The 27,561-nt window shown below is 37.3% G+C and overlaps 1 protein-coding gene across 7 annotated transcripts in view; it reads left to right on the top strand.

Annotated features, from left to right (window-relative positions):
- The window catches only part of GRM7 (glutamate metabotropic receptor 7), an 822,517-nt gene that overhangs the window by 393,881 nt on the left and 401,075 nt on the right, over positions 1–27,561 (top strand). For all 7 annotated transcript variants that reach the window (XM_044754899.2, XM_044754898.2, XM_070492761.1 and 4 more), the window contains exons 3-4: positions 11,834–11,975; positions 19,050–19,204. In XM_044754899.2, the coding sequence (XP_044610834.1) occupies positions 11,834–11,975; positions 19,050–19,204 (297 nt within the window). The remainder of the gene's footprint in view (positions 1–11,833; positions 11,976–19,049; positions 19,205–27,561) is intronic.

Here is a 27,561-nt window from a genome sequence, read left to right as displayed (position 1 = left end):
ACACTAAAAATGAATATGTCACAAAAGACAAGTATGTTTGCAAAAATGGTGAGAAAAAATGTCATCTTGGTTTAATACTAACAGTTAGCATCTTCTTAGAACAGGACTTCAGCTTTATCAGGTGCAGCTTTGGGTAAATCACTTGGGAGAAGATTGTAGTAGCATCTGTTTCCTGATTCCCAGACAGAGAGCTTGCACCCTCTCCAGAATCAGCATAGCTGATGCTGTGGAAGGAGTTGAATAAGGCTGATTTTCAGACTAATCCTGTCAGTAAGCCCATGTCTAATTTGCAAATGATACACTAACCTGTCTGGAGACATATACTGCAATAAACTCTTCAAACTCTTAAGTGACCTAAGAAGTCAGAAAGTTTTGAATTCCCAAACTTGATGATCCATATTATGACTTGACTTGTGGGAATTCTCTAACAGAAAGAGGGTGAGCAAGACTTCTCCAAGGGCAGACCAGTAAATCGAAAGACGGGGGGATCTACTCCAAAGGTCGTATTCAATCCAATACTCTTGGAAAACTCAATGAACACTTTGCTTCTTACTGTTAACAATTCATTCAATCTCCTGGGACCTGGGATGCATTTACAAAAAGCCACCTGCTTTAGTCACATAGATGAGGACTTTGATGTTAACCAGCATTTTTGTTTTCCTACTGTGCTTAAAGAAGCATCAGCTGGCAGAAAGCCTTAAACACTACACTTCTCAGTGAGCAAGGGGAAGAATTTCTCTGAGCTTGTTAAAAATGGTGAGGGTATCATATTTGCAAAGCCACTAAATGTGGGATTCAGTCATTTCTACTTCTTTGGTTTGGGACATTGACACTGATAAGTAGCAAAGTTTCTTTAACAATAATAAAGGCCCAAATTTTTAAAAAATGGCTTTTATTGATATGTGTACTCTTTTAAGTCTTAAGAGAATAATAGTTTGCTGCAGTACTGACATATTTTGGCAGAGACACTAAAGGGAAGAAGGAAGAGAGCTGCAGAAAAAGACTGAAAAATAGCACAATTCTTAAAGTTAAATTTAATTTATCTTTTAGCATGCAGAGGTCACTATTTCAATGACAACTATTTATATTATACAATTCTAATTTTGATATCCAGTATGGCAAACTGTTATCCAACTTGATAGTGTTAATTGTATGAAAGTGGTGCTTTCTTTATATTTCTTTACAAAGTTGAATTCTATGTATTTATACATTCCATTAACCATGCAGAAGAAGCCTAGAGATCAGAGTACGAATTATCCCCTTCCTATTGACAGGATGAAGACTGAATCATTTTTGTCCTCTAAGGCAAGAAATATATGCTTGTTTTTTGGAGAGGGTGAGTTAAAATATCTAGCACTGATTCATTCAATTAAAAAATACTATTACAAAAGAGTTAACAAAAATGTTCACTTCACCATAACCTAGAAGTTCACAGGGTTACAAGCATTCCATTGATTCTGTTTTATTGATTCATTGAGAGAAATGTGATGGAGGAGAGAGTACGGAGTGGGAGGTGGGGGAAATCTCATCAGAATTCCTGAGTGCTGGTAGGGAAATAGCTCTGGTTTGAGGGTCAGGGGTTCTCAACTTTTGTCTTTAGCTGTGTAGTGTTTGAAAAATCAACTTTAGCTATGTAGTGTTGGGCAAATCAGCTGAATTTCCAAGCTTCTGTCCCCTCATCTATAAAACGGACCAGTACCTCCACCTCTCCCCACCTGTGGTGGTACTCGGTGGTGTTCCAATAAGAAAGAAGGAATTAAAAAAGCTTTGGAATACTGCTTTTATGAAAGAACCAATGAAGCATGACATAAATAACTTATTAATTTATTCAGGGAAAATAATAGTATGGAGGTGATTTTTAAAATTACTCTAGTATAGTACTGCAAGAAGTGCACACACAAATTACTAGAGAATTCAGAAAGGTAAGAGTATATCTTTAGAACCACTGCCCCAGAAATATAATAAAACAGTTTTTCTATATATATGTATGCCTGCCCTACACTCCCATTGAATTTAAATTCTCTGAATGAATTCCCACACAGACATGATATCCTATTATCCCCTAATTTTCAAGATTTAAAATGAATCATAAAATAGGCCTGCTCCATTTCCCCCACACAATCCAAGTGAGAATTGACTAAATGCAAACAGTAGTCTGGAAATATCCATTTTAGACTCCGGAGTTGACCTCCTTTTTATTGTCCAGGGATGCATAGTGGGACATCCTCACAGAGTTGCTGCTTGGAGACAAGTGACAACTGATTCAAACTGCCGAGGCTACTCAAGCCACAGGGAAAACCAGTGGCCGTGAAAAATCAGCCAATTTCTTAGTCTCATTCAGGGAAAGAAACAGCTTGCCTTCCAAAGGCTTCCTGAATCAGAGCACATTCTTGATTAACCCACTCACGACCTGCCAAGATACCAGCTGTTGAGAATAACTTGATGCTCTGTGTTGGGATTTTGGTTGTAAGCTAAACTTGGAGCATTCACAGAGGCCATCACAGTTTTGAAAGGAAATTAAAAAGGAAAGTTGCCTTATTAGTATGGATCCCCATGTGAGTGAGTAGGATGTTTGTCTTTTACGTTGATTTCTATATCCCCAGCAACTAAGAGAGTGCTTGAGACATGGCAGATGCTTAGTAAATATTTTTTTGAATGAAATGAATGTAAGGATGTAAAAATAACCAAGAAAGTAACTTGCAGTGCAACATCACCAGCTGAAAGAATATCAAATCAGAAATTTAAAGAAACCCAACAATTTCGGAGCAACAGCTCTGAAGCTGAGTTAGTCGGTCACTTTCCATTCTAGACCATGGGCACCATCTTTAAAATGGGAGGGTTGTAAGAAGAGGTATTTCAGTGCTTAGGTTCTAAGATCAAGTCAGCTAGAATAAACATGGCACTGTTCAAGGTTGCTTTAGCCTCAACATCTCCCAAAGTATGATGCAAATTCTTCTCAAGTAGAAGGACGCCCCTGAAATTCCTGAACACGCTTAACTGAGATTCATTGTCCAACGTTTCTTGACTGAAAGATATGATGGATTAACCTTTTATTAGCATGTGCAGATAGCGCATGAGCTTTGTTCTCAATGAGAGTCATGGTTCACACTGGCAGGGACACATCAGAAAGTTTTTCACCCAAGTATACAGTTTCTTTTGGTTTGTCTTACAAAGTCTTGTACAATTCAACCCCAACCCCACCTGTCTAACTACTGCTCTTTCTTATACTTTGCTGCAGGCAAGCTCATCTCTCCATGCTCTTCCAAATGCTATTTACATTCTGGCTGCTGAGTATTTTCTTGAGGTGTTTACCTGTCCTTGCTTCTCGCCTTTCTCCTTTCCTTTCTCTTCCCTCTCAATCCAGAAGGGAATATGAATATGTCAAAGATTATGCAGAGAGTTAGTGGCTAAGAAAAATCAAGAACCCTGAACTCCAAACTTCCAACAAATGTGCCTCCATCACCAAAATCTTTGTTCACCCCTCCTCCAACCCTGGGTACTGTTTCTAATTTCCATGTGACTACTTTACTCTCTTCCACTTTGTCTCCCTCTCCCACACAACTGTCTTGCCCACAAATCCATGCAGGTGCCAATCAGTCCCTTCTCCCAGCATCCCCTACTACAGTCATGATTCCTGGGCTCTCTTCTGCTTTGTACATTTCCTGAAATGTTTTACATTCTCAGGAATTTTCTCTCCCTTCTATATGGGGCTGTAAATTCTTTAAAGGCAAAGATAAATTAAGATTGTGTTCAACTGCAAGTAGAGAAAACTGACTGCTGGTAGTTAGATAAAAAGGCGGTTTGTTTTCTTGCATATCAGGAAGTCCATAGGTAAGTGGTCGCTGGCACTATTTCTTCTGCTCATTCACGTGTGACATCAGGGACTCTCGATCTTTCTATCTTTCTGGTTTACCATTTTCAGTGTATTGATTTTCATCATTTTGCTTGTGGCCCAATGGTGCCAAGAAGACAGTAGGAGCTCTATACATAGCATCCACAAGGCTGGAGGAAGTGAGGTGCCAGCCTCTTTCTTTCTCTCTCTCTCCTGAAAAGAGCAAGTTTTTCCATAACTGTCTCCAGCAAACCCCTATATGTTTCATGGACAACATGGTCATTCCTACCGTGAAAAAAGGCTGGGAGATTGGAGAGCAGAATTGACCCCTTTGTCTGTGATCAGTGACAGGCTCTTGCTTGGGACTGGACTTCTCACCACCCTGAGCAAAACCAGGAATCTATTAGCAAAGCAGGAAGGGAGAACAGAGGGTTGGACAATCTTATGCAAAATGTCTTTTCCAGTTTGACCTCTCTCTTTCCTGCATTAAGTATCCTTCTACTCACTCCCTACACAGATGTGAAATGTCCCATCTGACACTGAATTTCTTCCATAAAGCCCTTGGTGATTCCTCTAACAAGACGTATGTCCATCTTTTTCTGCTTATATAATATTTGTCCTCCTCTCCCCTTGATTTGTGAGGTACATGAGCACAAGAGTGCTATCTTGTTGTTTAGCATGAAGAATGGGAAGGATGAAAACCCTAGTACTCCTCTGACATTAAATTCGTGACTTGGGGTGAGTTTCTGAACTTCAGAATTCCTCCATTTTCTCCTGTCCAAATGGAAATGTTAGCAACCCTGCCTCAGGGTTGTATGACCATTGAATATGTCAATAGATAATAAAGCACTTAGAGGGGTATCTGACACACACATGGAACTTAGTGATTGCCAATCCTTCTACTATGATTAACATGATCTCTGCTACACTCTCTGGACCTCAGCTTCCTATTCATAACAGAGAATTGGAAAAGGTCATTTCTAAGGCTCTTTCTACTGTTTTCATATATTATTCCTTTAAAAAAATCTTAGCTTTTACATAATAGAATCTTGATAAATATTTGCTAAATTGAATTGGCATGTCTAAATAATAGACCAAATCATCAGTAGAACTGAATTGTGTATAAGCTGTGACAGGATTGAGTTGCAAACTTTAAGTGCTTTCCTACTGCAACTGCTTATTAGATGGAAAAGAATCTATAATCACTTGAGGGAGAAAAGTATTTTTAATGGAAACAATCTGTGGTCTGACTCCTGAAGCTCCTCTTGCTGTTATAGATTGCCAGCTACACAGGCAGATAGAAAACTGACCAGTTTTCAGCTCCAAATAGAGAAGCAGATTGATTTCTGGGACTCTGAAATTCTTTCCGTTACCTCAGTGGCTTGTATCTCCTCAAGCTGCTGACAGTGGGCTTTCTCAGTCAAAGCTGAGATGTCATGAAAGGAGTTGTCCTGTCTGTGACATGCCTCTTCATCTGCAACATTTATGATGGTACTGTCTAATTTTTCCTACCTGTTTGCTCCCCATAGAGCTTTGAATTAATTGATAGTTGCAATGCCGACTGGCACTGTCAAACTCGAATTAGTTTTCACACACAAATGAAATGCCCCTCAAAAGTTAGATTCTTAAGCTCTTGATGTTGAACCAATATTTTCTCAAATATAAGTTGCTCATGTACTGTAGTGACCAAATAATACCAGAGATGTAACAGGTAAGCTGAATCCACTGTGAGGGAGTCAGCTGGAACACAAACCATAGAAAGTTTGCATTCAATAGGGCAGTAGCTTGGCGTAAAAAATGGCTATGTCTCAGAAGAGAATATAGTTTGCTGAGTTATCACCATTATTGAGAAATAAGTTAACTGGTAACTGAACACCAGGTGTGTGTGTGCATGTATGTGTGTGTGTCTGTGTGTGTGTGTGTGGACCACTCCATTCCTTGCTGGCAGACACATGAGACCCACATTATTTTCTCACAATGACATATTTCTGGCATGACATGCTTAGTCTGAATTGAATGCTCAAGTTGAAGTCATCTGTGTACACTCTATGTAAATGTTTAAACCTGTTGCATTCTTTTATGGATCTAAGGCAAAAGAAGTGACTATCTTTCCAGCAGTTACCACTCAAGACTTCCAAGAGCAGAAGATGAAAACAACATGTTTATCTCTTATTCTTTGTTTTCCAATCTTCTTTTCTTTTTATATTTTAACTTTATGAACGTGTTTATTCCCATTACCACGTTAATAGCCCATTTGTCTCTTCTCTTGAGTTGTTGATTTTGCTCACCTGTGGGCAGTTCGCTTCTCAATTCTGCAATCATGAAACTCCACGCGTTGGTTCCCCTAGTAAGCACTGGGTGAGCCCTAAATCTGTGAGGGCAGAGCGCCCCTCCGCTAATCACATCGCCAAATGAGTTTGCTCTCATTTGCTTAACTACTCAGCTGTAATTGAATCCTGATGGGAAACTGGGTTCCCATCTAGAATTATTCCCTTTCTCCTGCCGAGAAGGTGGTGAAGTAGCCATTTCTTCTCTCCAGCAGCCCCAGGATGGTTTACAGATGGTCTCATCCCTCCAGACTCCGTGATGATTTCCAGACTTGGAGGAATTATGGCCTTGAGACTGTAGTCGCCTTTACCCAGGGATGTTTTTCCTGTTACTCTCTCTTTGCATCATTGTAAACTTTATAACAAAGCATAATGGCCCATCCCTTCCTTCCTTCTCCCTATCTCACCATCCTGAGAGCCCCCTAAAAAGTTTGGCTAGAATATGTATGCATGAATCCTACTTCCACCTGAGCTGGCTGCACCAATTTGGGGAGCCCAAGTGAGTATTTCTCAAAATATGCTCCCCTGGCCTCACAGCATGGTCCCCAGACCGGATGTCCCTCAATTTGGATTTTTCTGACACCTTCTTGTGATTTAGATGAAGGTTATGGATTTTGAGGAAGAATAAAACATAAATGAGCTTCCCTTATCATCATATTATCAGGGGGCACATGAAATCAACATGACTTATCAACAGTGATGTTAACTTAGTGATCCAGTTAAAGTCATGTCTGCAAGGTTTCTCTGCTGTTAAGTTACTCGTTTTCCTTTCACAATTCTTCAGAAGCAAGTCACTAAGTCCAGCCTACACTTAAGGGTAAAGGAATTAATCTCCACTTCTTCAAAGAAAGTATCAAAGGAATTGTAGGCATATGTTAAAACTGCCACAATAACGAGTAAATATTTTGGGGGAGATACTTTTAAGCCATACAAATGTTCAGTGTCTCCTTATAGTTTGCCACGCTAAGTTTAGCCTACATCAGCGGATCTCACGTGAAGCAATCATTACTACGATGTTCTGTTGGGGAGATTCCATTTCCCTCATTCCTTGCACGTTTATTCTTTGTAATTGTCCTGAGGGAAGATTCCTCCTTTCTCTTTTATTTATTTAGTGGTTTATTTCTATCAGTATGGATTCATAAGTGTGTATTGTATTCTTTGGGTAATCATTCCATATCATCACTATTTATTTTATCATTCATGTTGTTCTAGTTTTGTTCATTAGACTCTCTTTCAGGTGGCTCCTGTGTTGTTTAGACATACCTCCATAGTTCTTTTCTTTTCCTGTGTGTACTTCTTACTTTCCGACACTGTGGGCTCATCTTGTATACGCACTGCCCCAGCCTTAGAATAAGCATTTTTCCAAAGAGATTTGTTTTTTTTTTTTTTCTGGAAAACGGTATTTTAAAACCAACATCTGGGCACTAGGTGTGCTGGTTCCGTGAGGTGTCATTGCTTCTAGGCTCTCTCTGTGGAGAAAGCTAGGATATATATGTATGTGTACTAACCCATGGACGCAAGCATCTCTCTCTCTCTCTAAAGCATGAGTTTACACCGAGATTTCTGACTCCATCTAGCACCACACAGTTCATTCTAGCTTTTCTCTTTTGCTTACGTATAAATTCTTTCTCTGACAGTGAGACACCTGGCTCCCATTATCTACAATTTATTTACTGTTTTGTTCAACTCAAGTATGGAAAGCAGTTCCAGAATTGCTAACTCACATCCCCGTGAAACATCTACAAATCAGAGCACCATTTTATGTATAGTTCTTTTTTCTTTAGACTTAGCATTTCCAGTCAAAGCGCTATGTTTTAAGTTACTCAGGTCAACTTCTTTTCCTCTCATCTTCTTCAGTGAAATTTCCTTATATGGCTTGTAATACAGTTCGGTTCATTTGTCACAGTATGTATTCCATTTTAGAATCCTCTGATATCCTGGTTTATTTTTTAAAATTTGCATACAGTAAAGTCCAATTATGTGGTGTGTTGTGAAAGGTTTCAACAAGTGTATGGAGCACTGTGTCTACCACTATGGTACCATGCAGAGCATTTCCGTTACCCCAAATTCCCTCCGTAGTCACCCCTCCTCCATCTCTCAACTGCTGCTATCCACCAATCTACTTTACAGCGCTATGGTTTTGCTTTTTCAAGAATATCATATGAATAGAATTATAGAATATGTAGTCTTTTTGGTTTGGCTCTTTTTACTAAACAAAATGAATTTAAGATTTATTAGTGTTCTTCCGTGAATCGGTAGTTCCTTTTTGCTGCTGAGTAGTATTCTATTGTATGGATGTACCACAGTTGGTTTATCCATTGGCCTATTGATAGTTGTCTTAGCTGTTTTCATTTTTAATGATTATGAATAAAGTTGCTATAAACACTTGTGCTCACATTCATGTGAACGTAAGTTTTCAATTCACTGGGATAAATACGTAGGGTTTGAACTCCTGGTTGATATGTTAACTCTATGTTTAGCATTAGTGCCAAACTGTTTTCCAAAGCGGCTATAGCATTGTGCATTCCCACCGGCAATGAAGGAGCATTCTTATTGCCCTGCATCTTCTCAAGCATTTGGTATTTTTAGTTTTTTGTTTTTTGAGGGTTTTTTTGGGTAACCTATTTTAATAGGTATGTAGTGATATATTGCTGTGGCTTTAATTAGCATTTCCCTAATGACTGCTGTTGAGCATCTTTTCATGTGCTTATTTGCCATCTCTACATCTTTTTTGTAGGTGTTTATTAGATGTTTTGCCTAGTTTGAGTTGTGTTTTTTTTTTAATCACTGAGTTTAAGAGTTCTTTATATATTCTGGGTACAAGTCATTTTTTAGATATATGATTTTCTCCAAGTCTCTGACTTAAGTTTTCATTTTCTTAATAGTATCTTTCATAAAACAGAAGTTTTAAATTTTAATAAAATCTAATTAATCAGTTTTTTCTTTATGGATTGTGCTTTTGATGTCATATCCAAAAACTCATTGCCAAACCTAAGGTCACATAGATTACCCCTTTGTTTTCTTATAAAAGTTTTCTGGTTTCATATTTTGCACTTGGGTCTATCATCCATTTGGCGTTACTTTTTGTATACCTCATGAGGTATTTGTTAAGATTCATTATTTCTGTGTGTGTATATTAGATATCCAATTGTTTCAGCCTCATTTGTTGAAAAGACCATCATTTTTCCATTCATTGCCTCCGCATCCTTGTCAACCATCAGTTGATTATGCTTGTGTCAGGCTATTCCTGGACCTCCTTTCTCTTCCATTGATCTAAGAGTCTATCCTTTTACCAGCCCCACACTGTCTTGATTACTGTAGCTTGGACTTGGGTAGTGAGTTCTCCAGTTTTGTTCTCCTTTTTCCAAGGTGTTTTGACTATTCTACTTCCTTTGGCTCTCTGTATAAATATTAGAATTAGCTGCTGATATATACAAAAAAAAATCTTGCTGAGATTTTGATTGAGATTACATTGAATCTATAGATAAAATTGGCAAGAATTTATTTAAAAGTTTTCTGATTTTTCAGCCATGTTTTATAGTTTTCAGCTTATGGATTCTATACATATTTTGGTAGATATATAAGCACCACATTTTTGGGTGATACTGTTAATGGCACTGTTTTTAGTTTAAAATTCCAATTGTTCATTGCTGATATATAGGTATATGATTGACTTCTTTATTTTTTGGGTAAAAATCCTATATAAAATCCTGCAAGCTTGCATAACTCACTTTTTAGTTCTAGGAGATTTTTTATAGTTTTTTGGGGCATTTCTATGTAGAGACAATCCTGTCATCTGCAAATAGAGACACTTTTACTTTTTTCCTTTGCAATTTGTATGCCTTTTGTTTCTTTTTCTTTCCTCATTCCTCTGAGAAGGATGTCCAGTACAATGTTGAATAGGAGTGGTAAGAGAGTAGAAGCTTGCCTTGTCATTTCTTAATATTAAGTGTGATGCTTATTGTAGGTTTTTTGTAGATGCCTCTTTTAGGCTAAGGAAATTCTTCTCTAATCCTACTTTATAGTTTCTATCATGAATATATATTGAATTTTGTTAAGTGCTTTTTCTGCGTGTATGGAGATGATCATATTTTTTTTTCTTATTTAGTCTGATAATATGTGAATTGTAATGAGTGATTTTCAAATAATGAATCAGCCTTGCATTCCTTTCATGAAATCCACTTGGTTAATATGTATTATCCTTTGTTTGTATTGCTGTGTTTATTTATTTATTTTTTTTTAGGATTTTTGCAAGTATGTTCATGAATGGTATTGGTCTTTCTTTTTCCTTTTCTTAATATCTTTGCCTGATTTGGGTATTAGGGTAATACTGACTTTATGAAATGAGTTATTTTCTCTGCTCTTCTATTTTCTGGAAGAGATTGCACAGATTATATTTTATTTCTTCATTAACTGGTAGAATTTATTGGTGAAGCCATCTGAGCCTAGATCTTTCTTTTTGGAAGTTTTTTTAAAACTGTAATTTGGTATCTTTGTATATATAGGACTATTCAGGTTATGGAGTCTTCATTCAGTTTTGGTAATTTGTGTCTTTCAAGGGATTCTTCCACTTCATTTAAATTTCTGAATTTATTGGCATGAAGTTGTTTATAGTATTCTCTTCTTTCTCTTATTTCTTAAAATAGAAGCTTAAGCTGCTGATTTTGGATATTTCTAATTTTTGAATATAAGCACTTAATGATATGTAATGCCCTCTAAGCGCCACTTTAACTGTAATCTATACATTTTGATACGTTGCATTTTCACTTTCATGTAGCTAGAAATATTTTTAAATTTTCCTTGACACTTCTTCTTTGATCCAAATGTTATTTAGAATACTAATTCAGGAGCTACTCTTCAGTAACAGGTGGAATAGTGGGGAGTACATCGGTTGCTTAGTAAACTGCTGAAAATTTCCCTATCTTGAAATTCATAATGTCAATTAATATCATAACAGCTTTGAGAGGTCTTTAGTAAATGAGTCTATTTATCTCTTTAATCCCCTTCTTTTCTAACATAAAACGGGCAATACTAATTATCTTACAAGGTTTTTAAGGTGAGATAACACACGAGAAACACAACTGTGGCTTGGGCACATAGTACATGGTCAATAAAAATTTGTTACTCTGATTTATAATAGTTGTTGTTGTTGTTGTTGTTCTTTTATTTTTAGATTTATCCCATTGGCTCTGAGTTTTAAAAGTTGGGAAGGGTATGAAAGGGAAATAAAGTCCAGGGAATACAAACTCTAGAAAACTCTCAGAGTTAAACATGAGCTTTACCTGTTCCAGTTTTGGGTTTTTTATTGTAGTTTATTTATCGTAGTTTTCTTGTAGTATATTACATTCATTTTAAAAACCTTCTCTCACCTACATGGTCAAACTAAACCTACCTACCCAGAATCAATATCTTTTGTCTCCCTGGGCATAATTAGCATAATTAGCAAGTGCATTACAAAGAGAATGAGGCTATGCAATACCATGGAAGGTGCCCCACATATGAACAACTGCTCAAGACTCAGCATAACATCTTAAGCCTTCCTCATTCAGCAACATCACCAAGGAAGTGCTGTGCCCTGAGAATTCAAAATTTCCTCCTCCCCAATTACTTTCCTTTGTTCCTTTGGTATCTTTGCAGGAACTTTATTGACACTCTGCTTTCTTTTCTTAAACAGGTGGGCTCTGCATTGCCCAGTCCGTGAGAATCCCCCAAGAGCGCAAAGACAGGACCATTGACTTTGATAGAATTATCAAACAGCTCCTGGATACCCCCAACTCCAGGGCCGTCGTGATTTTTGCCAACGATGAGGATATAAAGTAAGGATGACTGATGAAATTCATTAATGTGCATGTTGCAGCAGAAAGATCAGGATACTGGCAGAGAAAGGGGAAAAGATAGAGAAGAATCAAATCTATAATTATATAGTGACAAAGCATGTACAAGCTTTCTACCCCACATACGTGGGTAGAGAGAACCACGGAAGCCACAGCATTTTGCTGGCATGTATTTCCCCTCTATTAGCAAAATAAATGTATTCAACTACTTATAAAAAGAGAAAACCACTAGACCTTTTAAAGATTCTTTTATTAAAAATGTATCCAAATGTAATAGACTTTTATCCAGAGAATTGTTCCTCTTAATGTAAAAGAAAAATGTCTTATAATTCTGTCTGTATTGCTGGTGCTTTAGACTCAATATGTTCAAAACCAAGCTCGTCATACCTTTACATTCTCCAATTCACTTTCTCCTCTCTCTTTGCTTACCTTGATCCTCCTTGGAGTCAAAAATCTGATTGTAAGCTTGACTTCCTTTTTTGCCTCATTCTTTACATTCTTGGCTAAGCCATGTAGAGCTAACCTTCGAAATGTTTCTAGAACACAAATAGGCTCTGTTTTCTTTTCTGACCACTACTACCCCTGTCCAGAATCTTTATTTATTATTATATTTTAGAATAAATCGTTATTGCACCTAATTAAAAACTCAAAAACTATAAAAAGATCTAGGTGAAAAAATAGTTCCATCCATCCCGTCCCCTAGCTGAGAGTTCTCCTTTCCAGATGCAGTGGCTAATTACGAGTTTCTTGTATGTGCTTCTAGAGACAATTTGTAAATTTTGGCACAAATGGTAGCATACTATGTGCCCATCTTGTTCTGCTCCCTGTTTGCCTCTACTTACCATTTTGTCATGGAGGTCTCTGAGTTCAATACCTACAGATTTACTCAGTCTTTTTAATAGCCGAGCAGAATTTCATTTTATATCTGTACTGTAAATTACCCAACTGCTTCTTTATTGATTGACATTTGTTTGATTTTAGCCTTTCACAATTATAAATAATGTTGCAGTAAACTTTCTTTTCCACAAATCTGTGCCTAAATATAAATATGCAAATATATAATATTAATACATAATTTGTGGATATATAATATTAATATAATCCAAATATAGAATATTATACAAGTATATAATTTTAGATATTTATTTTATAAGTATTTATAACAAATTCCTAGAAAAGAAGTTTCCAAGACAAAGAAGTGTCCTTTCTTAAAAAAAGACGGAAACTGTCTTTCAAAGAGATTGTATTAGTTTATGCCTTCGCTGATGTGAAAAAGCTGTGTGGGTTTTTAAAATCGTTGTCTTATACTTCAAAATAATATGTCATTTAACTTGAAGGTGACTATCTTTTATTAGGGTAATGTTGAAGGGTCCAGGCCATTATTATATCCTGCTTGGATATTGCACTGTCACCATCACCAGCTTCCCTGTGCTGTCTCTCCCCTCTGCACATATCCTATATGCTGACTCTGAATCCCCCATCTTCCCAGTATTAAGATCTGATTGTGCGTGCCAGAACTGTTAAATGCAATGCTATTAAACCTGAAGTTGGGATACTTGTGGCTTTTTTGCTACTTAAATGAGCACTGTTTCACCTTGGGCAAGCCACTCCCCACCCCATCCCACTTCCTAACTTCTTAAGGCCTCAATTCTCCCATCAACATAATGAAACCCTTCTGAGGTCTTGATGATCTGGCCTTGTCCTACCTTTCTAGTCTTATTTCAGTCCATGCTTCCTCACGTTTTGTGTACTACATCACCGGGGCCATTTGTATTTCCTCCCTCCTAGGTCTTTGGACGTTCTTTTCCATCTAGCTGGAATGCTTCTCCTCCTCTACTTCATCATCCCAAACCGTCTCTGGAGTTGCTCTCCGAGGGAAGATTTCTCTAAGCAAAGTAGCTTTGGCAAGCTCTCCATGATAACTCAATTTCATAGTTTACGTCACTGCTGTAATTTTACATCGTTTGATCATTTAATTAGTGTCCGTATTCTCCATTAGACTGTATGCTTCAATAGGACAGAGATGATGCCTCTTTTGATTTTCTTTTATATTCTCAATCCCTACCACAGTGCTCAGTACATAGTAGATGCTCAATGAATGGCAGTGAATGAATGAATGAGTGAAATGTCTAGTCTAATGCTCACTATTTAATAATTTAAGTACAGGCTTCTCTCTCTGAACTTCATCGTGCTTTAAAATGTGATCCTAGTTTAGCCTTTAGACCACCCCTCCCCTCACCCAGTTCTCCACCTGAAATGCATGACTCTGGTCCTCCGACATGTCCTAATCCCTCCTCCATCACGGCCTTCGCTCGTGGTTTTCTCGTCTTCTCTACTGTTGAAATTGTGTCTGTTCTTCAAGGTCTATTTCAAACGTGCCCTTCTCCTTGAAACTGTTCTGATCACCCCTGTAAATGTATTATTTCTCTCCTGGCAAAATGAAGCTAATCCTAGGGCAGTTTTCTCCTACATTCTGTGTTTTAGTATTTTAAGAGATTTTGTTTTCAAAATATTACTCGACTTTTTGCTCCAGTTGTTTTTCAACTCTAATACCCTTTTTAACCATCCCACAAATCTTTTCCATATTTTCTGAACATGTAATACATTATAAGGTGTGGCTTCGTGCTTATGTTTGGATACATTGTACATGGCACTTAAAAGATTTATTGCAAATAGCTATGGTGACTAATCAGTTATCATTCTCTTGACTTGCAGGTAGTGTGAAGTTTCATTTGGGATGTGAAAGTGTATATAATCTGATCAATAGCTATGCTCGTTCTTTTTGCATTGAGGTTTGTTTGTGTGTTGGATATTATTGTATTCTGTGATTCATGGAAGTGACAGCAGTAATAGAGCACAGAAATAAAAGTCAAGTGCATATATAAATTTCTTCCAAAGCATGATCTTAAACACACTGATGTCTGAAGAGTACTGATAATCTATGATGTTCTATTTCTTTTTTCAGAAGATTTACACTGTAGATGAGAAATTTTGAGATTTCTTAGAACATTAACTTCAAATACTTTGTCAGAGAAAAGCAGTGAGAAGAGAGTAATATCTAGATTTTGAAGCTAAGTGCTAAATCTGTCATGGACACTGGTAATTTGGATTTTAGACCAGTGGATTTTTTTCTGAGATACTTTATTCTGACTATAGAGGTAATACATGGCTATTGTAAACCCATTGGAAAATATGGAAAAGATTTTGTTGTTTCTTTTTAATAAAAGGAACCCTTAAGTTTACTCTGCACCCTGATTATATAGAAAAATTAAAGGTAGAGAGAATAATCAGAAACAACAATTTTAAATAATTTCTGATAAAACTTGTAATCTCAACACTCAGAGATAAACAAAAACACAAGTAAAGTTTTTGTTTAATGTTCAAAATCATTTTTTTCTAAACATACATAAGTTTTCCCTAAAAGAATCAGGATTACATAGAGTTTTATATCCTACTTTTTGCAATTCACATTTTACTTTTCATACCATAAGCATTTATAAATGGTTTAATCTTATTTATCTTACTAAATACATTCATACTTTGACACAGACATATTAAAGTGAGCATTTACTTTTTGCATTTATGTCAGTTTTGCCTTTCTTTCCTCGTTTTACTTGGCTTCTCCCCACCATTTTCATCCTCTTGATACCTCATCAGCACTTTCTCAAGAAACTGTTATTGTGAACAATGAATTGCATATTATCCTTATTTTTCTGTGTTCTCATATGACTTTATACTTTCAACTTTATATATCTCATGTAACTTTATAAAGTATATATATACTTTTATACATATACTTTATATGTATATGTATATATACATATATTCAGGCAATTTTTGGCCATCTTTCATTGTATAAGAATTAAATAATCTTGTGAAGTGTTTTTTTTCATTTTGACTCTTCTTTTTCAACAATACCTTGTGGAAATCAAACTAAGTCTGCTTTAATTGCTCTCTAATCCATCCTTTGGATGCACTGTTGTTTCAATAACCAGCTCCCTATTGCTCTGCATTGAGGTCATCTCCAGGAATGAACAGACGTTTTTGACAGCATGTTTGATCATTTCCTTTGGGTAGGTTAGTACAAGTGGTATCTCTAAGTCAAGAGCATAAATAATTGACTGTGTTCGTTTTTATGAAAACAGTAAACGTACATATTTAAAAAAACAAAATATAACTAAAACACTGTCAATGCAAAACATTAGTCTCCTGTCCCATCCCCCATGCTCTCTGGTCCTGTTCTCTTTGAGCACTTAGCTTAATTCCTTAAGGTATTTCTTCTGATCTTATCTGCACAATGTGCCTTTACTGCAACTTGGTAATGATTAATTTTAAATATTATCTATTAATTCATCTTAGGTAAAATTTGGCTCATTTACACGTCCCCTGTCTTCCCTACATCGTTCTGTCAGATTTTTATTTAATAAAAATCAGAGTTTACATTATTATTATTATATAAATATTATATACTACAGCTTCAAGTATTTCTTCTATGATATGATATGATTTTGGGAGGAAAACTTTTTCTTTTTCATTGAGTTAATATGACAAATTATTTACTTGCATAGTTATCTTTAATATTTCTATTATTAATGTCATAGGTCTATCATTTTTTCCCATACGCTCATAGAGAAAATAATCTGTGAATTCCATTATTTTCCTGGGCACTTACCTCCTGAAATCTCCATCTTTCTACTTTATAGACTAGTCTCTATCATTTTAAGAAATTTTTTCTTTCTGTTCTGTCTCTTTCATTTTTATTCCTGGTGTATTTTCCTCATTTTGCTGGAGCACACCCTCCAATACTTTTCAAAAAAAAGGTTAAATTAAAGGAAAACATTTTTGTGTTCCATGCCTAAAAATACTCTTATTCTGCCTCTACACTTAATTAGTAGTTGGGAATGTAAGGTGTGGCCTCATATTTATTTTTAAATACCTCACACTTGGCACATCGATGATTTACAGCAAATAGCTATGGTGACTAATGAGTTACAGGAGTCCTAGCTTGCAGCGAGTTTGAAGTTCTAATTTTGGATGGAAAATTTTGTAAGATCCACTGGACATATATGCTAATTCTATTTGTATCAAGATTCTTTGTGTGTTGAATATTAGAATTCTAGATTATAAATAATTTTTCTTCACAATTTTGGAGGCATCGCTCCATCATCCATCATCTCTGTTTTTTGCTCTAGAGAGGTTGGTGATATTCTGCTTCTTACTTCTCTCCATGTGTCCAGATTGTCTCTCAGAAACTTTTAGGATATTGTCATTTTTTCCAAAAGTCTTAGATTTTGTGACTTGCTTGATTTTTTGCTATTATTTTGCTAAGTCAGCCTCTTCAATCTGGAAACTCACACTTTCAATTTCTTGGATTTTTCTTCATTAAAAAATATTATCTAAAAAATTATTTTCCCTGTAGACTTGGCCTGGAAATGCTATTAGTTCGATGTAGGCATTCTTGGGTTTATTCCTTAAGATACTTAATCTTTTTCTGTGTATGTTCTACCGTTTTGTTGTTTTGCTTTCTGGAGAATTTTCTTCACTTTCTTCATTATCTCTCCTTACATAATTTTAATTTCATATTTTTCATAACTAAAAGCTATTTCTTGTTGGTTTCTATCATGTTCTTGATCGTAGAGATGATAATTATCATTTAATTGTAGTGTTTTTTTGTGTGTGTGTGTATTTTCTCTGCCCCACCCCACACCAGTTTCCTTTTCCTTGTTAATTTATGTAGTTTCTATTTTACTTTGGAAATTTTCTGCAATTATGAGTGATTTCTGGCAGTTCTTATTTGAGAAAGACACTACAGTATTCCATGTACATGGGCAGAGCTTGTCAACTGATAGGGCTCTCAGTGGACTGGTTAGGCATCCAATTGGCCATTCCATTAGAGGATCTCTCTATGTTAATATGTAGGATCTTTTTCCTGGGGTGGTTCAGATTTTTCCAGAAAAGCTGTTTTCTGCTTGGAGCAACACACCCTTCGTCTCCAGCATTCCATAAGCAGAAGTGTAAATTTCCTAGAGGGTCTTCTTACCATTTCAACTCTTACGGTAACTTTAACTTCTTCCTGCACCCCATCCCTTACCAGCACACTCATATTTAATTCACCATCTCTAATCCACAACCTTCTGCTGTTTGGGTGTTCACAATATCAGAACTTATTTCTTAAAATTTTATTAGAAAATTACCATTCCATTTCTTGCCTGGAAGAAAGAGAAGGAAATCTGGGGTATTGCCATGTCATATACAATCTTTCAACCAATCCTCCTATGTTTACCCATGCACCTCGGTGCTACCTGCCACCTCCAAGTCCTGAGAGGCAAACAAACCACTTCTCCTGTGGTATTACCACCAAAGGAGTTTTAATTGTAGCTTTCTCTGTTCTTTAGATGCAATTACCTCTTATCTATCCCCTGTCCTTCCCAAAACATTACTGTAGTAACTTTTCCATGAGTAACTAGCTTCTCTTTTTCTTTCTTTTATTTGCCCTTCTTATTAATATACTATTTTTATTTATAAATACAGGTTGTATACTTTTCAAGCTTAATATGGAGTTCTGTTCATTTTAATAAATAATTTAAGGACTTTCATTTAGACTGAGATATTGCTTTCCAGAAACGATACATACCACCAGCAGTGAATGAACAGTGCTCATTTCTCCGGCCCCCTGCCAAAACTCACAACACAAAATAAAGCAAAATAAACATTTTGGCCAATACAAGAAGTGAATATGACATCTTGCTCTAATTTACATTTTCCTCCTTTCTAATGTATGTGAATGACTAGCTTATTGGTCATTTATATTTCTCCTTTTATCTTTGACTTTTAATAATTCTTTGCCTGTTGTCTTCAAGCTAATTTGATGATTTTTGTTACTAGTTTACAAAATTTCTTTATAAATTAAGGATACAAATCCTTTGGCTTACTTTTTCGCCATCGATTATATTTTGAGAAATAGTAGTTTGCTTTTCTTCTGCTTGATTCCTAATATGTAAGTGTTCAACAGCTGCTCTTTATCATTAATATACCTTTTCTTGTTCCTTTCCACAGGCAGATCCTTGCAGCAGCCAAAAGAGCTGACCAAGTGGGTCATTTTCTTTGGGTGGGATCAGACAGCTGGGGATCCAAAATAAATCCACTGCACCAGCATGAAGATATTGCAGAAGGAGCCATCACCATTCAGCCCAAGCGAGCAACCGTGGAAGGTATGAGTTTTGTCAGTAGTGTGACATGCTAAGACAGTGATTGGTACTATGTAGGGTGGCTAAAGCATGTGTCTCTTTGAGGGTTTGTTGTTTTTACGTAATTTATGTGGGATAGCTTTAAACTTGTGGCCGTGCAATACACATATCTGGTCTGTTCGTTTAGTTGCTATTCCTCTTTTGAAGAGATCATGTTATTTTCATAATAATATCAGGATTCGCATATATTCTTTTTTCATTATGCCGCAGGAGCTTTCTGAGAGAAGAGCGTTACCATTAATAAGAAGTGAAATAATAATACAATCCAAGCGTATGTAAGTGAGCTGCAGTTTCTGAGAGATTATTTGCCTTTGTAACTTATCCATTATTTCCCCAGCAGGGTAACTACGGGGATTGTTTCCCCCATTGTCTCTTGGAGTCTCTTTCAGCCCAGGGAAGCCAAGATCACACAGCACACTGCCCCTCTCAGGCACCCCTTCACCTTGGCTTCCTGGGTCTCGTTTGTTCTTGCTCTCCTCGTCTTTCTCCTGCCTTCCTAAATTGACACTCCTTCCTTTCACGTTGCCTTTCTTGCTGCTACAAAGACTCTTTGCGAAGTAGAAGGAGGAGAGGGCGTTTATTGGCATCCTTCTGATCTAACAAAAGTTGCTGATTATAATTTATGTTCTCCTTTAATTTGAAAAGAAAAGTCATTTCTAAAAGAAGCCACCGGAAAGGAAAGGAACTCCTCCACTGGTGTCCTGTTTTGTATTCCTTTTCTGATGGGCTGGTTCTCCAAAGATTTCCTAAAACATGCTTTGAACATTAAACAGAACTCTATCCTCTCACTCAAAAAAAGATCAAATATTTGCATTTCTTTCCATTCTGTCTCCACTACTGTCTAATTAATTATTCTCCCCAGAAGGCTGCCTGGCCCATGTAAGCCTTTTTAAACAAGCCAAGTTGTGGTTTGTCCCTTTCTATGTTATCTGGGGGAGATAAGATCCCACAAGTCACCCATGTGTTCAGTGGGAGGCTTTGAATTAATTTCATTCCCCAATACATGTCTGGAGAAGATTCCTATTTTACAATGCAGATCAATACATTTGCGGATGGGTTGTAAAAATGAAAGGCAGCGTTTTAACTATCTCTACTTGTTTCACTCAAAAATTTGAGTATGTACTGTGTGCCTGCTCTGTGCTGAGTTGAAAAAACAAGATGAGGACAAAATCCTTGCCCTCAAACTGCGCAGAACTGAGTGAAAGTGTTAGAAAATAGCCAACGACTTTGTAACTTAAGAATCAGCATAAGCGCTGTATGGAATACATGCCACGGGGCACAAAGGAGATGCTGTGGATGGTGGTGGTGATGTTGTGACTGGGGAAGACTCCCTAGAGGAGGGGAAACATGAAGTGATGACTTGGAGCTCATCAGGCAGACAGGGAGAAGAAGAGCCCTCCTCCCAACATAGGAGATGGGAACAGAAGAGTCAAGGAGAAGGGCACATGGGCCAATTGCAAATAGTTTGTTGTGCAGCACAGTCCTTCATTGTAGCCATCTTAAAGTTCTTCCAGTTCTTTAAGAATGTTCCCATTTACAGGACATTGGGAAAGCGCATCTTTCTCCCAGGGTACCATTCACTACACTATTTGCCTCCTTGACCCCTTTCTACCCTTTGGGTCTCTGCTTAGATATTAATTTTCCTTGGGAGCCATGTGACCATTCTACCCCAGCCAAGTCTGAGATAGGAGCTATTTTCTATTGCGTCTACAGCATCCTATATATCCCCTACCGTGTAGAACTCTGTACATGTCGCTATCTGGAAATGTATCTGTTATGCACCATTGTACCCGCAGCACCTACAACTTGGCCTGGATATGGCAGGTGCTCAAACATATTTTTAAATGGTTGGATGTTTGAATGGATGGGGGAAACACAGATCACATAAGGGCCTGGCACAAAATATGGCTGAGAAGTGGGCCAGAGTTAGACTGTGAAGTTTCTTGGAAACTACACTAAGGAATTTGTACTTTATTCTGAAAGTCTAAATAGCATCTGATGATGCAAGTGGGATGTGATTAGAGGGGTTCAGAAAGTTCACTCAGGTGACTCTATGGAGAGGTGAAGTGTAAGAGTTGGGTGAGAATCAAAGCAAAGCAACACATGACGGGATCTACTAAGGTCCTCTCTTCTTAAGCTGCAGACGCCGTAAAGACATGAAAGCCCATACTCCATGGTTACTAGCCCCAGTTTCAAGATATTTTAGGAAATTACTCAGTATCTCAAACATTTTATAAATTCTGGAAACAAAAAATACTTTTTTCATGTGTATTTAGGGATTCACAGAGTTATTCAATCAGACACAAAACCACATCCTGATTGTACTGGAAAAACACATGGTCCCCAACAATGAAATGGGGGAGAAATGTTCTTATCAATAAAAATATTACTGGAATGTGATGGAACAGCAACTCTTCATGTAAAATTCTTCATTTCTGCCCAGATAAAATATTAGGATTTTCTTTTGGCTTTTCAGAAATGTTGTGACTTCTCTCTAGCTATATTGCTTTCTATATTACTATAAAGAGCATCCAAGAATTATTCACTAACATAGAAGATGGAACATCAAGATTGTGGGTATGCATTTACAGTGTCACACTCATAAGAAAGTGAAAAAAGAAATGCGTTCAATTGCACCAAGTTTTCTGAACAAAGCTATAAAATATATCAAGTGAAACTATAAATGGAGCATATTCTATATGAGCAAGTAAGTTTTCCTCTCTTGTCTAAATTTTTTCTTTTTCCTTTTTGGTGGATGTTCCATATGGACTCTACTGGGGTGGAACATCCTCTAAATATTCATAATACTGCTACATCCCTGTATCTTTGACTGTGTTGTAAAATGTTGTGCCTACAAATGTAAACAGGAAAAAAACATCAATAATCAATATTTTTTCTTTAGATCCGTATTTTGAACATGTTCAGCAAACATCTGAATTTTTGGCTGGTCTTCTCTGTATCTACATGAACAATTAACAATAAATTATTTTAGGTCAAAGTGCTAGCGAGTACACATAAAAGTAGTATTCATCTTCTTTTATCTTGTATCTGTATTTATTCTCCATTTATAGAAAACAGGACCTGAGTATTTTCTAGCTAAGAGTGTCATTTTCTTCCCTCTTTCAATTTGATGATGATAGGAACTGTGCCCGGGAAAGGTCAACAGTGGACTGTGGGCCCGCTGGCTGCCCAGTGTTCACAGGAGATCTCAGAATGTCTCCAGAACTTGGCAGCACTCCTCTGGCTCCTGAGCCAAAACACTTCTGTAATTTTTAGTTTCTCTGCATTGTCTAATGAGCCAAGGGATCCCTGGCATTTTTCTCTCTGCTGTTGCCCCAGTAACTAGGATTCTCAATCATCCTCTCCAGCCCCCAACAAGTCCACAGAGCAAAAAATGCCCAACTCGTCTCCAACTCTTTGCTCTCCAAAGTGCTCTGCTTCTGTGAGAGTGGGGTGTCCTGTGCATCCTCTAATTATAGCCAGCAAGGATCATGGACCAGCATCTTTTCATCTCTGCCATAATCATTAACACTAAGGAGTTAGTGTAATGAAGGGTGGATTTTCAAAGCTAACTATAATGACTCTGACTATTGGCGACGATTTTCAAATGGGTCTATAGAACAGCTTGGTTCCTGAATTAAATCTGTGATATATGTAGGAAAATACAAAAAGTGTTCTGAACATGGCATTAAAAAGTTGGTTATTTCATACTTTTTTTACTCAAGATTAAAATGAATTCTTTCTTTATTTTTCCTAAAACCAGAAAGATCAAAGCTATGAAAAGCTGAACTAAAATGTTTATGGCTCCAATTTAGATATGCCCTACTTTTCCCTTCCTTGATAACCTGGAATGTTCCACACATGTCACAAGGTTTTGCGAGGTGAATGGGAGAAAAGGCCAAGAAAGAAATATTGCCTTGAACCACTATGGTATTACTAAGCAATATATATGCCTTTCAGACCTATAACCTTGTTTAAGAAGAGAACAGTTAGGATGTTGCATGTTCAATATCATGTCAATTTCTTTCATGAGTCTTTCATAAATGTTTATAAACTCTGGCAGGGTATCAGGCACTGATTTAAACATTGAGAGATATATCAGGTAACAATCTAAACCAGGTCCCTGCTCTCATGGAGTTGCTATCTTAATGTGAAAGTGACAGGTGATAAAGTAGAGTACACAAAAGAAAATATGATATTAAGATAATTACTATAAAGCACATTTCCTTAAAGACCAGCTTGTAAATTACAGAGATGCATCGGAAGAAGAAGAGAGATCAGGCAGCCAGGATATAATGCAGATCAAAATAAAGATTGGGAGGATGACGATGCGGGCCAGTAGCTCAAGCTTCAATAGCATTTTCTAGATTCCTAGAGCATATTCATATTAGATATTTTCACTGCCTAAAATCCACCAAAGTCTCCCATTTCCCTATTTCTTATTGATCTGGAAAATAATTATTTTTCAAGGTAGATCAAATCATTAATATTTTTAAAAGACTTCCTGCTTTTCCCAGGAAGAGTTAGTCTACCCTGCAAAACCAAACTCATTGCTCCCCTGGTCCAAAATGTGCCACGTGCCCGCTTGAGAGTGAACACCAATCATACTCAACATGTTCACGTGCAGCACCCACACTAGAACCTGAACCTCGAGGGCGGTGCCCACAGCCTGTGGGGTCCCTGTGGTTGTCCATCTTTATTTCTGCACCCTTGGCATTTACTAGAGGACCTAGCACATAGTAAGTTCTAAAAAAGATGAATTTATCTTTTCTGTCTATTATATCTGAATGTATCTATAATACCTGAATATGCAAAGGATTGCATATTTACGTGAATTTGAAGTTTTTCTCAGGATAAGGAAATATTCATTCAAAATAGTTTAGAGGCCAGCCCAGTGGTGCAGCAGTTGAGTTGTGCGCTCCACTTTGGTGACCCAGGGTTCACCAGTTCAGATCCTGGGTGAGGACCTATGCATTGCTCATCAAGCCATGCTGTGGCAGGTGTCCCACATATGGCACAGATGTTACCTCAGGGTCAATCTTCCTCAGCAAAAATAAGGATTGGCGGTGGATGTTAGGTCAGGGTTAATCTTCCTAAAAGAAAAAAAAAAGGAAAATAAAAGAAAGAACATGATATCAAAAAGGTTTATCTCTTTGACCTTTTATTCTAAGACATTTAGTAGAAAGATGCACATAACTCTCCAATTCAGGATCTCACCAAAAATGTCAAAAGTGGGTTTGCACAATTTTCCTTTTACTTTCCTTTGGAATACCTCTGACCTTCTTTGTTCATCTTGTCTTTCTTTTCAAATCTGGAGAGACTTCCTGTGGAGGCCTGGCATGCTGGCTCAATTAGGTGATTTGTTGAGATGTTACAAACATGCAAGGCAAGCTCAGCTCTGACTCCACAGAAAATAGAAAGTGCAGACAAGGCTGCCTCCATTTGTCTCAGACATTCCAAGGTGAACTTCCTTTCCAGCCTGTACTGCTTCTGCTAATAGGACGGACTGAGGAAGGGAGGGCGCACAGATCGCAGGGTGAGAAGAATATCTGTGTGAAGAATAACACCATCTTATTTTTAATTTTGTGATGTTTAAAGTGGAGATTATTGGCCTTGAGCAATGGGTAAGAAATGAAAACAGAAAAATTTGCTACCTAGATACCTAAGGAGATCTGAGAACAATTAACTTTGAGTTGCTTTCTATGTATAAAGTCCCAAATTTTGAGCCATTCTCTCTCCTGTCTTACAGGATAGATGCTCTCTTAACTGACTTCACTTAACTGGTCACCAATCATTTCCTAAACAGCAAATACATAAACCAACAAGAAAATATCCATTCTGTTTGCAAGATATACTGTCTGATGCCCCTGTGCACTGAACACTCACAGCTAATAATCTGGTCTCTAGTGTGTCCCACTGATTGAATTTTTGGCTACCAAGAACTAGCTATTCTAAATCTATTTACTCCAGTAATATATGTTACCATAATTATTTAACGAAATCAAAAATTATATAAACTAGTGAAGTAAATAGAGAGAGAGAGAGTAAAAGAGAGAGAGAGAGGCTATTTCAAAGAAAATAAATTTGAATTCTTTGGAGAGATTTGGTAAAAGTTTGTCACAGTTAGTCGTGGGTAGCACAATAGTAAATTTTGCAAAGAAATCATAAACACTAGAAAAATAGTGCACTTAGATTAACTTACTTTGAGTTTCCATTTCACTTTAAAGACCACAAAACTGAATTTTATTATAGTTGATTTCTTTTCAGGATTATGAGAGAGGGGCCAATTGGACAAGGCATATTCACAAAAAAATACCTTGCTCCCACATCAGAAAATTGACAAGTCACTCTCTCCTTCTCTCTCTATATGTGTGTATGCATGTGTGTGTGGCTTTTGAGTCAAAAGATTTAATGCATTTATGTATTTTTAATAATTCGTTGCTAAGATAGAAATTTTTGATTAACTGATCAATTTTGGGTCCCAATCATATTTAATTATAAAGTTTCCAATATACTTTCATTCCGGCTTTCCCTTTCTAGGGCTTCATTTTCTCACCTGTAGATGAAAGGTTTCAACTAGATTACCCCTAAGGTCTCTTCTAGGAGGAACATTCTAGGAAGGATTATCTGTTATGTCGGCCTACCCAGCATCCATTCCCTCCTCTTATTACAGCCCCCACATTTTCACCTGGGGAACCCCACAATCTACTGTCAGACACTGTGGTTCAGGTGAGGCTCATTCAAACCCTTTGCTCTGGGAGCAGGCAAAGAGCTCATATCACACTCCTGGCCAGAATGAAGATTGTTTCAGAGCTAGGACATGACCCAAGGCAGACCATGGTTGTGTTATCTAATCCCTAAAGCTTTACTACAACATTCAAGAAAGACACACTCTCTCTCTCAAAGTTACTAAGTTGAAAGAGTATGAACTCAGAGCTTCTGGAGTCCACTTTCATAAAGAGAGTCTGCATGAAAACATCAGAGACCTGAATGCTGAAGAGGAAAACATCAAATCCAAAGACAGCGCTGACCTTCCTGAGCCCTCCTGAAGCTGAAGTCTGGATCTGGACTTCTCATCTCTACAAACTTACAGACTCCTGTTTCTGCCACTTGTAACAAATAACTTAATAAATATGGTTGAAAATTAGGATCTCCTTCTAGGCATTTCTTTCGACCTTTTGTCTTATCTGCATTACATCATTTCCATGTGCTATTTACCTCACAGAGACGTCCCTCTCTTGCTTTTTCTCTCTTCTTTCTCCCTCTCCCATGAAATGTATACATCCTTCAGGCCCCACCATAAGGCTCATGTACCCTTTGAAGCATTCCTGCCCTCATCACCTCAGCCTCGTTCCTAATCTCATCCTCTCAGGCATACAGAGTCTAGTCTGCTTATGAAGTAGTTTCACATATAATCACTTATTATATTTATACATCAGGGGAATACTAACTAGAATTGAAGTGACAGATTTAGATATACCTAGGAAATGCAAATGAACTGTCAGATCACCCTCCAGAAAGGTAATTGTTTGAGAATTGACAAAACCTTAAGAGAGAACTCCTTCTAAAGAAAGGATGACAATATGAGCCTGAATTCATACATGAATTCCATAGGGTACAGGCAGATTATTCATAAAAATGGATCTTAGTCAAAACAGACTAAGCTACACTGTGATAACAAATAAACTCTCAACAGACTAACACAACAAACAAATGTTGCTTGTCCATGTAAAATCTGCAGTGGCTCCAGAGACATTCCAGGACAGTTGGCCTCTATATATTTGTTCAGCTTTCTAGGCTGTTTCTCTTTTATGGTGCCTGGATATCAATGCATTCTGTGTGACATTCCAAAAAAGAGAGTGGCAGATTCACATACAGTTCTTAAATGCTTTTATCTGGAAAGGATGCACATTATTTCTACTTCCATTTCATTGGCCAAAGCAAGTCAAAGCAAGTTTTCTCTTCAAGGGAGCTTGTGCATGGCAAAAAAGGTGAGCCGAATATTGGTGAACCTAATTCATGTCTACCTTAAGCTCCAATTGACTAAAGCCTTTGTCAGCTTTTAGGACACTAACAGCAATGCTTTGGAACTTTCTAACAGTGCAACATGTGAAGAGAGTGATATTCTCCCCTACTTTGCCCTAGACATCTGAACAGCTTTGACACCAGGAGTAGTGCCTTGGCAGCAATGCAAAAGCTGGGGATTTCAGTGTCAGTAAAAAACATGGTGTTTGGCAGAGCCCTGGCAGTGCCACTGTGCCCAGAAGATGCCCAGAGGTAAACAGTGATTCCTAGAAAATAGGAAGTTACTCAGTAGGCTT

This window comes from Equus asinus, chromosome 21 (assembly GCF_041296235.1).
Source record: "Equus asinus isolate D_3611 breed Donkey chromosome 21, EquAss-T2T_v2, whole genome shotgun sequence".
NCBI classification, from domain to species: Eukaryota; Metazoa; Chordata; class Mammalia; order Perissodactyla; family Equidae; genus Equus; species Equus asinus.
The sequence above is the reverse complement of the archived record's forward strand: the minus strand, read 5'-3'. Positions and strand labels throughout refer to the sequence as shown.